General features: G+C 45.5%; 1 protein-coding gene across 1 annotated transcript in view; it reads right to left on the bottom strand.

Moving 5' to 3' along the window:
- Positions 1 to 12,330, bottom strand: part of MDGA2 (MAM domain containing glycosylphosphatidylinositol anchor 2) — a 375,704-nt gene that overhangs the window by 115,215 nt on the left and 248,159 nt on the right. The window contains exon 6 of the mRNA XM_031553799.1: positions 8,707 to 8,976. Within this exon, the coding sequence (XP_031409659.1) occupies positions 8,707 to 8,976 (270 nt within the window). The remainder of the gene's footprint in view (positions 1 to 8,706; positions 8,977 to 12,330) is intronic.

The raw sequence follows: 12,330 nt of genomic DNA on the forward strand, positions 1-12,330 counted from the left end.
TCTGCTACTGCCCAGTTCATTGATGAGACACGGAAACTTTCTTATTCTGAACAGAGATCTGAGCATTTCGCTCAGAATTTTAAAAAGTCAGCCTAATATCAAATCAAATCAGACATTAGCACTGCACAGAGCCAGGCTCCTGCATTAGCAGCAAGGAATGCTGTTCCATGGTTTCACACAGGAGAGCTCTCTCCAGGTGAAATCACTCCTGCTGAGTGTGCAGGCAGGGTGCATCTTGCTTGTCTCATAAGGAGAACATTAAAAAACAGCACTAAAGGAGCTCTTACAGAGAGCGTGCACCAGTGTTGACCCCTCTTCTCAAAATTCAAATTTCTTATATAGGATATTTTGGAAGATCAGCAAGATCTTCCAGACAAAATTATGCCGCCTAAATGTTCTCTATACTCACCTTCCTATACTACGGAAAACTGAAGTGGAGTCTTGATTAAAAAACACAGCACAAATTCTCAGCATTTTACCAACAGAGGCTCATTTTGTCTCTGTCAATATGGTCTTGGCTTAAAGAGTTTTTAAAATGTAAACTTTCAGTAGTTATCAGAACAATTAAGTTGTCAAGCATCTTCTAGAGCATCTCCAAACTTTTTAATATCAAGTAATTATTTGGCACTTACAAAACCAGATGCATTCACATTTCCAATTTAAATGCAAATACTGTGGAGAAAATTCAGGTTTTGTCTCTATTTTTATAAATGCTTTTAGTTTTTAAAAGAAAAGGACTGATTATTTTGGAGATGCAACGTCGCACATGTCTGTTTTCACCTGTGGTCATGCTGATTAGCTCTATTTCTTTTACTGCCTTTCCTTCCTGAAGGGAGAGGAGATGCATACCTCTCTGTAATGAAGGAGATTTCCGCTTACCAGCTGGAATCATCGAATCACCAAGGTTGGAAAAAACCTCCGAGATCATCCAGTCCAACCGTCCACTTACCACCAATATTTCCCACTACACCACATCCCTCAGTACCACATCCAAATGGTTCTTGCACATCTCCAGGGACGGTGGTCCAGCCACTCTCCAGGCAGCCCTTTCCAGAGCCTGACTGCTCTTTCAGAGAAGGAATTTTTCCTGACATCTAAGCTGAACCTCCCCTGGTACATCTTGAGGCCATTAAGACCTGATGTTAATCAGTGTATGATCCTTTAAATGAGGAAGCCAAGATCAAAGTATGTGAAACACAGCATGGATTCTCTTTTAACTGCTTTTAGAAGGAAATATTCAAGAAAAATGAGCCTCATCAGAGGAGAAAAGCCATACAGGCCCACAGGTGAGGAGGCAGCTCCGGAGGTCTCCCGCCCAGCTCCTGCTCAAAGCACAGCCAGAGGCGAGCTCAGAGCTTGGAGATCTCCAAGCACTGCTGACAAACTGGCATTCAACCAGCTTTGAAACCCCAAGCAGAAGCAAGGGAGACAAAGCCAAAGCACTCCCATGAGAAAGCCACCACCATTGCAGCTAGTTGAGCAGCAGCCCCATAACCAAGGCCATCCCCAACCACTGACGTCCCAGCTCACAGCACATGGGGAATGCCACAGGACTCCTCGCAAGCCAGACAAGAACTGGGATATAAATTAAACAGCTCAGACAGGCTGACACAATCCCCAGTGGGCTGCAAACTTGCCAAACAAATTATAAACCCTCCAAACATTACAGCTGGGTATTTTCCAGGGCCAATGCCTTTATAAAGTTTAGTTCTTGTGCCAAAGCTGTCAAAAAAAAAAAAAAAAAAAAGAGCCTTGCTGAGCCTTCCCGAATGCCAGAAAGCAAAACATTGTGAATCTTCACTCTTCTCTTTGCCCACAGCACACTTGGAGCTCAGCACACAGGACCTTTCCTGTGCAGCCTATAGCAAATTGTGCTTTCCAAAGTTTCCACCACCAGATTGCCCAAGGATCCTCTTGTTGGAGAGGGTCCAGAGGAGCCACAAAGATGATCAGGGGGCTACAGCACCTCCACTACAAAGACAGGCTGAGGGAGCTGGGCTTGTTCAGCCTGGAGAAGAGAAGGCTGCGGGGTGACCTCATTGCAGCCTTCAGTACTTAAAGGGAGCATACAAACAGGAGGGGAGTCAGCTCTTGGAAAGAGTTGATAATAGCAGGACAAGGAGAATGGTAAGGCACTGGAACAGGTTGCCCAAGGAGGCTGTGGATGCCCCATCCCTGCAGGCATTCAAGGCCAGGCTGGATGTGGCTCTGGGCAGCCTGGGCTGCTGGTTGGCGACCCTGCACGTATCAGGGAGTGAAACAGATGATCACTGTGGTCCTTTTCAACCCAGGCCATTCTATGATAATACAGTATTAAACTATAGCACCGTTCTGGTGCCAAAAAATGGCCATGTATCAGTAGTTCATATTGCTAGCTATGCCAGAGTGAAGATAAATTTTTTCCATTGCCCTCTATTGTAAAAATAACATTGATATGTGAAGTAACCACACAGCAATGGTCAGATGGAGAGAGACCCAATGAGTATCACCTGAAGGCCTTCATAGACATGTGGAGTATGTCAGGCTCGTGACAGAGCAAACTTATTTAAGAATGAGATTTTTGTACACAAAAGCTCTGAGAAGTCCTAATGAAATGGGAGAAGAATCAATAAACCATCTCCATTTTTATATGGAACCATTTTATGAACTCATCCACAGCTCTGCCCAGCCTGGGAGAGCACACATGCCTGAGAGTACTACGGCAGATAATAAAAATAAATGGACTTATTAAACTCTGAAGCTCGACTTTTTCACACATTCATTCTCAGAGCTGTAAACTTTAAGATAGCACGCCGGGAACTTATGACTGTAGCAATGTGCTGATTGTGCCATGAGATCAGCTTTTCTAGGCAGAATCTTGTCTCAATCCAAGCCCCAGTGAAATGCCTGTATTGCTGGATCCTGTTGGCAAGCTGGGAGGAATATGTGGAGCAGCACCAGCCTAAGGGCTATTCCTTATATCTTCACCCACCATAGGGGGCTCTCCTCAACCCTCCTGCAAACAGCTCTGCAAGGTGCATTTAAAACTCAAGAAGGAGGATGTGGTTTAAACGTGTCCATCAAGGCACAAGAGAAACTAAGCAAGCTGGTGACTGCTGGCTGGTAGTACACAGCATTAAGCAAATTGTTTAAGGTGGTGGGGGAAAAAAAGACCAAACAAAACGACAAAACCACCACACAGGGGCACAGTACCAGGCCCTGGTGGGGTGAAGACATCCAGGCCCTGTGGTGGCACAGTGGAGCTAAAGCACAGCCTTTCATCCATCTAGCCCATCACTCCCTGCTGTCAATCCACGGCAAAGCTTCCAAGGGATGACAAACACACCCCAGGCACTCCTGTGCTGAGAGTGAGAGAGGATTTTAGTGCCTGAGCAGTGAGATGTGGGAAAAGGCTCCTGGGGTGAGCTGAGAGGGCACTGGAAGAAAGTTACTGAAATTGGAGCTAGTCATGTTATCGACAAAGAATGATGCAGAGATGAAATAAGGCAAGATGGATGTTTGGGATAAAGATGTCTGGATTCTATGATCCAGGAAGGCTCATACTCTTGAATATGAATTTCAAACCTTGGCACCAAGAAATTACTCTTGCTTTTACTCAGCCCTCAAGTAAGCACAAACATCAATGGATGCTGAAAGCCGGGACAGAGGCTTCTCTATTTCCAACCTACTGAAGGAGCCAGGAAAGCTCTTCATTAACCTCCTAGGTCTCCTCCTATACTTGCTGTTGGCATGGCTCCATCTCGAATACAGCAGTTCTGGGCTCCACAACATAAAAAGGATGTTAAGATCCTTGAAAATGTCCAGAGGAGGCAATAAAGCTGTTAACAGGAAGGCATGTGCTGTGAGGAGAGGTGGGGACACTTTGGTTGTCTGGTCTGGAGGAGGATGAGAGATGACCTAGCTGCAGTTGGACTAATGATCTTGGAAGACCCCTTCCAACTCCTCTCCTCTCCTCTCCTCTCCTCTCCTCTCCTCTCCTCTCTTCTCTTCTCACAGATTTCAATAGTTTTTTTTATTTTTAATCTAACACAAAAATAACAGAAATATAATTTATTTCGCAATTTTGGTCTTTTTTTTTTCCCCCCACTTTCCTTTTAGCAATCACTATTACATAGTTCATGTATAGTTTTTAAAGGCATAATGGGATAGGTACTTCCAGCAATCTCAGCCTTAAATTGCATTTCTCCAGAGTGCTTTTTGTTCAGCAAAAGCTTTTGTGCTAATGTAGAGCACAGGTTATTTAAAATTATTATTTTATATTTAAACTGGCAGGGAATCCCACCCCTTTGAAAAATTAACTCTAGACATTATGTTTCCACTTCAAAGAAAGGAAAAGTCACAGTCTCAGAGTCAATTGGCACTAAAATAATGCTGCAGTTGCAATGAAAGAGACAATGGAATCTGTTTAAAGAAGGTAACGGGAGAACTTGCTGAAGAGGCAAAAAAATTGAGCTCGTGCATGTTGACATCCTTCTCAATAATATCAGTGCTGCATGTTTGAAGACCTATAAAACATTGCTCTACCACCTTCCCATTGTGATGCAGGTGTTTTTTTAAGATGTGACCCAGCAGTTCTGCTCTCTTATTGGATGGAAGAGTCACCCTACACTCCCTGTTAGCAAATCCCTTGCTCTTCAGTGACATCCTGGTATCTACAGAGAGATTCTTTTTTCATTTTCTTCTTCACGGCATTTTTGGAATATTTTTATTTCCATGTTCTCATAATTTGAGTACCAGTTTGTGTCATGATGAAGATGTCTTAATTTTCTAGAAGGCACGGGCATATAACTACCTTGATTCCTTCCTCTTTTGACACCCAAATTGTCACCCAGTTGTCACCCAAAGACAGAATGGTATTGTGATGATGATGTTCCTATGCAGTATCTTGAAGTTCATAAGGTCAGTATTACTTTTTCACTACTCTAATACCCTGTGGTACCTTCTCCAGACAAACGTGGAAGGATCTTAAGGAGTGAAATACCTCCAGGAGCCAAGTCTAAGAGACTCCCAGGCCAGAAAAGCTTCCTGGGACATAGGAGAAGTTGGATGTCCAAGACCATGCCTGAGCAGGGGGAGGAACTGAGCGTGGGGCCATATCACAAACAAGGCCTCTAAATACTGAGCTCCTGACGATAATGTGAAGCCTTTCTGCAGCACCATGCACGTGTGGGACATCACGAAGTAGCCATGTCACCATGTGTACTGGTCCGAGGGTGGTGAAACACAAATGCATGTTTGCTGTTAATTTGGACTTAAAAAACACGTGTAAGAAGACTAACCATAATTTACTTTGAATTGCAACCAACAAAGGTACATAGTGACAAATTTATGATGAAAGTGATCCAACACAGGTATTTAGGGTTGGAAAGTGCTCTGAAAGAAGTACATCAGACTTACATCTCCCTGACCTTCATGATGAAAGACTTCTCCTACATCAGAAAAATACCATTACATGGGAAAAGTCAGAAGAACAGAACATCACCTAAGCAGGAGGAGCAACAAATCTGTACATCAGACTGGAAGGTCGATGGGAGCTCCGTTTGTCCAGAGGGGGTGGCATGTGATTTGCTACCTGAGGTTTTTTATTTTTTTAAAAGAGGAGAAAAACTTCAAGTCTTAATCAAACAAGAGGAATCAAGATTCCCTTAGAGCTTCCTCTGCTTTTGAATGGCTTTGTCTAGAAATACATTAAGGGAAGCTACTCTGCTCATCAGCCTGAGAGCAGGAAGTGGAGATGCCACTGATGAGAACACCCAACAACACTCAAACGCTGGCAGCCTTGCAATCATTTAAAGAACTCGCTAATCTAAAGAAAATACTCAAAAAGAAACTTTCATAATTAGAATTGGTGAGCAGCCAGCTCTGCTGAAATGAGATAGCATTCCCTCTATCTCTGTTTTATCCCAGACACCTTGACAGAGGACAATTTCTTTGGTGCAATGAAGCATTTTGCAGTAATTTTGGGTAGAGTTAAACTAATAATGACGTTCTTCACGAAAGCTGCATTTCACTGCATTTCCCACTAAATGGTGACTTCACCAGTTAAATGGTAAGTGGTCTTGTTATAGAGGGATCTGTGCCAGCTGGAAAAGCATTGTTCTCTGAGTCTTTTACTTATCTCCTGCTTAAAGCATACAGGGCAAAAGAGAGAAAAAACAACACCCAAAGATGGTTATGACTAAATGTGTTCTTTGTTGCAATGCCAGCTTTGGTCCATCCAGTTTGCTTTTAGAAAAATCTTCCATGCCATGCTCATTGGGACAGCAGGAAAATGAGTACTAGCAAAAAACCAGAACACATTAAATGCGTATGAACATTGGAAGGCTGCAGGTCCGTCCTGGGAGCTAACAGAAAGTAGTGCACCACAATCATTAGTGGCATCTGCTACTCCTTTGCTGCTTGTGCACCTGACAGCAGTCCCAGAAGCCAATTACTTACACCCTGGACATTTAGGTATTTATTCTTTCTTTTTGAAAGATTCTCTCTGATTTTAGATATATATATATTTTTAATTAAATGTGTGGTAGTCATCTGGCATCATTCACAATGGATTCAAAGGAAGGTGTGATGGGCATTTATGAATTTGGGCAGTCAGCTACAAAGACAGGAAAATGCCAAAAGCTTCCTGAAGATAAGGTAGCATCAATGGGATGAAGCACACACACAAAAAGAAATGTTCAGATAAAAGCATGGCAAAAGTTACTGAATTTTAACAGGAACAAATTTAATCCAAGCCCTGATGGCACTTTTTACATCTTTACATTTCTATCTACGTAAGACTGGGGGATTACTGTCTATTCCTGGGCTCAGTAGTCCAACCTGAGAGAAGCTGCAAACTCCAATTATCAAATGCTTCTCCTGCGAGGCTCAGTTGCCATTTCAAGTTAATACTCCTTTCTCCTCAGCTGTGGTGTGAAAATTCTGATAAACAACAACAACAACAACAACAAAAGAGATGAAAGAGAGCAGCAATGAGCTGCAGGCAAAGTGCTAAGGAACAAAATCCAGACTCGGTACGAATTTTTCTCGTATTTTGCTACTTTTCTCAATGTTCCTTTTAGTACATATAAATATAAGACCAGAATAAAAAAGAGTTTTTTTTAAAGACAGTCCTTTCCTTAATCAGAAAGAATAGCAAAGGGGAAAATTGTAGCAGCAGTTTTCTGGGATGCTGCACTGCAGGATTGGATGGGGGAGTGGTCCTTGTGCTGCTTCCTTCTCAGATTTAACAGCCATGCAGCAGAGAAGAAAAAAACCTTCCTCAAATGTTTTAATGATATTTTGTTCAACATTTTGCAGCTCCTAGGCATCTCATAGGCATGGGCTTCTATAAATAAAAATGTGAGGGCATATCATTATTATGCTATGACTCATGAAATTTGTATCTGCAGGGAGCTAGGGACTTGGTTCTTCCTCTGGGCTCCCCGATGCTGTCTGCTGGGTCAATTAAAATGCTCAGATTTCTTTTCACACAAAGCCTTTCCTCTCCCTTTGCTTATTCCAAGCGAGTGCTTCACTCCCATCTTCCCTTCACAAACTTATCACTGTTGTAAATCACAGAAAATTAATGTTGATGCTGTGTTCTTGAAACAACACTGCTTTTGCCTCTTGACAACAAATCCCCCAAGCCAAATGCCCAAAAATTCAAATGGAAATACGGTATTACAAATAAATCTGTAGACTTCTCCTGATAAACTCCTGCAGACCTAGGCTGATGCGACGCTCTCTCTCTGACCCCCTGAACAGAAATAGCTTCCAATTCACCATCCTGCTGAAGAGTGTAATATGTTGGGCAACACAAAGAGAAAAGGGGTTATAGCTCTCATAAAATACTCACACCACTGGCTCCTTATATATCAGTTTCTCCTAAGTATGATTAATCACATGGCATTATTTAAAGTTCCCATAATGTGTTTCAGTAGCATTCATAGATTAGATTATAGAAAATTAGTTTCAGATGAACTGTTCACTTCAGGTACATTAATCCACTCAGGTGATGCCCACCAGCCAAGTGAACTCTTCCTTCAAACCAACTGGCCACATCCCTGGAGTTATCCAGAAAGCAGTAAACAAGTGGGGAGAGTTTCTTTCCACCTGGCAGTAATTGCTCTGCAAGCACTCCTCTCTTCCTTTTATCTAAGACAGACATTTATCCTACTATTTTGCATAATTAAAGCATAGATACTAATCTAAACCTTCTACCCAGGGAGCAGTCATCTGATGGCAGCAGACTCACAGCGTGCACAACAGCCTTCATTTCTGTATCACACTCAGCTGATGAGGAGGAAGAAAAGGGAGAAGTAGGAAATGACACCTCCTGGATTCAGGGCCACTAGGAGGGATACTCTGCCGTGGCTCTTGCCTGGAAGGCACTGTTGAAAGGGGATGTGCAGAGGATGGCCAAGTCTTCCCACCACACACAATGCCCATCGTGACCTTTGGCAAGCGTTCATCTCTGCTTTGAGTGGGAGAACTGCTGCATCTTTGTGGTGCAAAGGGGCTCTGCTGCACCCTTGGTCCAACTTCGGACCTACCACAAGAGCCACTGGCTATCTGAAGTCAGCACCAATTAATCTCATGCATCATTAGAAATGACCAGAAATGTGTTTAGAAAGGTAAGACACCTCTTTGTGCACATAGTCTTGCCAGATTATGGTTCAATTTATCCTCCAAAGTAAAGGCTGCTAGTTTCCCAGCTCAGCTTACCTCTTACGATGATGTTGGTGGATTTTTTTGCTGGATTTCCAACGTTGTTATTGGCGACGCAGCTGTAGGTGCCAGCATCCTCTGATGCGATGGCAGGTATGGTCAGTGTTCCGCCATTGAGGACAGTCTTCTCAGGCAGGCCACTGGCAGACCTCACCCACGTCAGGCTGGGGGCTGGCTCCCCTCCTGTCGTCACACAGACCAGGGTGACCGCCTCTCCAGGGTTCACCACTATCGGGTCATCCACCAGGAGCTTAATAGAAGGGGATGCTGCAAGACACAAGGGGAAGAGGAAGGTGTAGCGGTTCCCCATCTTCCTGCTTCCGCGCCTCCGCTCCTCACCTTGCCCTGCTTCCTGCTGTGTAGGCATCCCCTTTCCCTGACTGTCAAACCACAGGTGGGGCTTTTTGTTAAGAACAACCCTGTGGCTGTGCTTGGGAAGGAATGAATGTAGTATGGGACATGTGCCAGCACATAGGATTTTCAACGTTGGAAGAAAAGCATTAGGAAGAATTTCCTTTGGCACAGAAAACGTGTTGCTCTCTTCAAATCAGACCCTCCCTGCTGAAAACCAGCCCTCTTAATCCTCCCACCCCCTGACGAACACCCCGGGACTTGGCTGAAAACAGAGGAAGTTTGAGCCGTGTCTGCTGAGTCAAAAGCAGCCACCTCTGTTGGGACAACATCATAGAATCAAAGAATCCTAGAATGGCCAGGGTTGCAAAGGAGCACAATGCTCATCCAGTTCCAACCCCCTGCTATGTGCAGGTCGCCAACCAGCAGCCCAGGCTGCCCAGAGCCACATCCAGCCTGGCCTTGAATGCCTGCAGGGATGGGGCATCCACAACCTCCTTGGGCAACCTGTTCCAGTGCCTCACCACCTTCTGGCTGAAAAACTTCCTCCTCATATCCAACCTAAACCTCCCGTCTCAGTTCCCCCTTGTCCTATCACTATCCACCCTCGTAAACAGCCGTTCCCCCTCCTGTCCATTGAAATACCGCAAGGTGTTGCGGTTTCGTGATTTTTTGTTCTCAGTATTCCACATCAGAACATCATGTGGAGTTAACGAGTTAATGTTCCGGTTCCGTTTACCGTTGTGGACTCTTCGAGTATCCTGATGGGAGGGGAGGGGGCGGCATCCCCGGAGGACCTGGCGGGCAGAGGCAGTGGGCTGGACCTACGGACAGGAGCCGGAGCGGCTGCCTCTCTCCGCCTGGCCCAGCTCAGCCGGCTTAGCTCGCCGCGAAGCAAAGCACGTGTTTCCCTCACACAATCGTGCTTTGACTCTCATTTTTTGATACTCTTGTCTCTCTCGTTTTGTTTGATTTAGATAAATTCAGTAAATTATCCTTCTTCCTCAGATCGTTGCCGTTGTGTTTTCTCTTTGTTAAAACTACCGCCTAGCTCTCTGCCCTTCCCCCTCTCCTGGAGTGCACGTAGCCCGGGGCTGGTTATCTAAGGATAACCCTGTGACAGAAGGCCACAATGAGGTCTCCCCAGAGCCTTCTCTTCTCCAAGTTAAAGAAGACCAGTTCCCTCAACCTTCCTCATAGCAGAGCTGCTCCAGCCCTCTGACCATCTCAGTGCCCTCCTCTGGACCCGATCCAAGAGCTCTACGTCCTTCCTGTGCTGGGGGCCCCTGGCCTGGACGCAGCACTGTAGATGGGGCCTTACAAGAGCTGATTAGAGGGGGACAATCACCTTCCTCTCCCTGCTGGACACCCTTTTTTTAATGCAGCCCAGAACACAGTTGGCCTTCTGGGCTGCAAGCACATGCGGCTGGCTGATGTCCAGCTTCTCATCCACCAAGACCTCCAAGTCCTTCTCCGCAGGGCTGCTCTCAAGGGGTTCTTCGCTCAGTCTGTATAAGCACCTTGGATTGAACCGGCCCAAGTGCAACACGTTCAACTTGGCCTTGGTCACCCTTATTAGGTTCACACAGGCCCACTTTGCCAGCCTGTCCAGGTCCTTCTGGATGGCTTCCCTTCCTTCCAATGTATCGACTGTACCGCTCAGCTTGGTGTCATCTGCAAACTTGCTGAGGTTGCACACGATGCTATCATCTCTGTCATTGATGAAGATGTTAAGGAGCACCAGTCCCAAGACCGAACCCTGAGGGACACTGCTTGTGACCTGACACAACCACTGATCATAACCCTTTGGCTGCATCCAGACAGCCAATTCCTAATCTATCAGCAGTCCATCATTCTAATCCACACCTCTCCAATTTAGAGAGAAGAATGTGGTGATGGGCCATGTCAAAGGCTTTGCAGATGTCCAGATAGAATACATCCACCGCCCTTACTCTGTCCACCAATGCCACTACTCCATCATAGAGGGCCACCAGATTGCCTTAACATAGCTTCTAGGAGGATCTGCTCCGTGATATTCCCAGGCACAGAGGTGAGGCTACCAGCCTGTAATTACCTAGGTCATCCTTTCTCCCTTTCTTAAAAATGATAGTGATACTTCTCTTTATCCAGCCACTGGGGACTACCCTGGACAGCCATGGTTTTTCAAATACGATGGAGGATGGCTTGGCAACCATATGAGCCATCTCCTTCTGAACCTTGGGATGGGTATCATCCAGCCCCGTGGTCTTATATACATTCAGTTTCGTGAGGAGGTCTCAGACTTGCTTCACTGTTATAGTGGGACAGAATCCACTCCTCTCACTGACACATAGAGCTTCAGAATCCTGGCAGACATGGTGAGGAGCCTGACCACCAGTCAGGCAAAGCTCTTTTTCCTTATCTGAGGAAGCCAGTTCTCCATCTTCATTTATCAAAAGGGGAACACTCACCTTGATCTGTCTCCTCCTGCTTATGTACCTGAAGAACATCTTCTTGTTATTTTTCACATCGCTAGCCAAGTTCAGCTCTATCTGTGCCATGGCTTTCCTAATCATATTTCCAAACATGTGGACACTGTCCCTATATTCCTCCCAGGCTACACAACCGTGTTTCCACTTCCTGTAGATTTTCCCCTTTTTCAATTGAGGGTGACCAAGCACAGATCTCACTGCCCAAGGGGACGATGGACTCTCCCGTCATGGCAGTACTCTGAAGCCGTCTCATCACGGCACTGTGCAGCTGGCACTGCAGTCCCTCCTTGCACAGGTCACACTCAAACACAACACTGAGTTGAGCAAGGCATTTCTTGGCATTTGTGCAGAGGCCAAAGCTCCCAGAATAAAAGGGACGCGGCTCTCCGAGAGGCCGGTCACTCCCTGCCCGGCTGGTAACAGGAGTCTCTGTTAGAAGCCCTGTGCAGAGACCTCTTCAGCTGCACGAGGTCCGGCTCCTCACGGTGTGGTAGCAGGGAACGGCTGCCGTGTGCGGTGCTCCCAGCAAGCAGAGCTCTGCGCACGAAGGCTGTCTTGCTCCAATTTATAGGAGGGAGATTTAGGAGGTTCTTTTAATATATGTACACCCGACGGCGAGATTAAGACACAACAGGTCAAAGGTTAGCCCGACCAGTTTATTATGAGTCCTAGTTGCCTAGGGAGATGGGGAAGGGAAGTCGGGCGATAGAAAAGAGATTGGAAATAAAAGGAAGGAGTCTTTGTAGAAAGCAAGAGAGAATTAGTCACCACTGGGTTTCCAGCGTAACTCGTAGTTCAG

The sequence above is a fragment of the Meleagris gallopavo genome, chromosome 5, assembly GCF_000146605.3.
Source record: "Meleagris gallopavo isolate NT-WF06-2002-E0010 breed Aviagen turkey brand Nicholas breeding stock chromosome 5, Turkey_5.1, whole genome shotgun sequence".
Classification (NCBI taxonomy): Eukaryota; Metazoa; Chordata; class Aves; order Galliformes; family Phasianidae; genus Meleagris; species Meleagris gallopavo.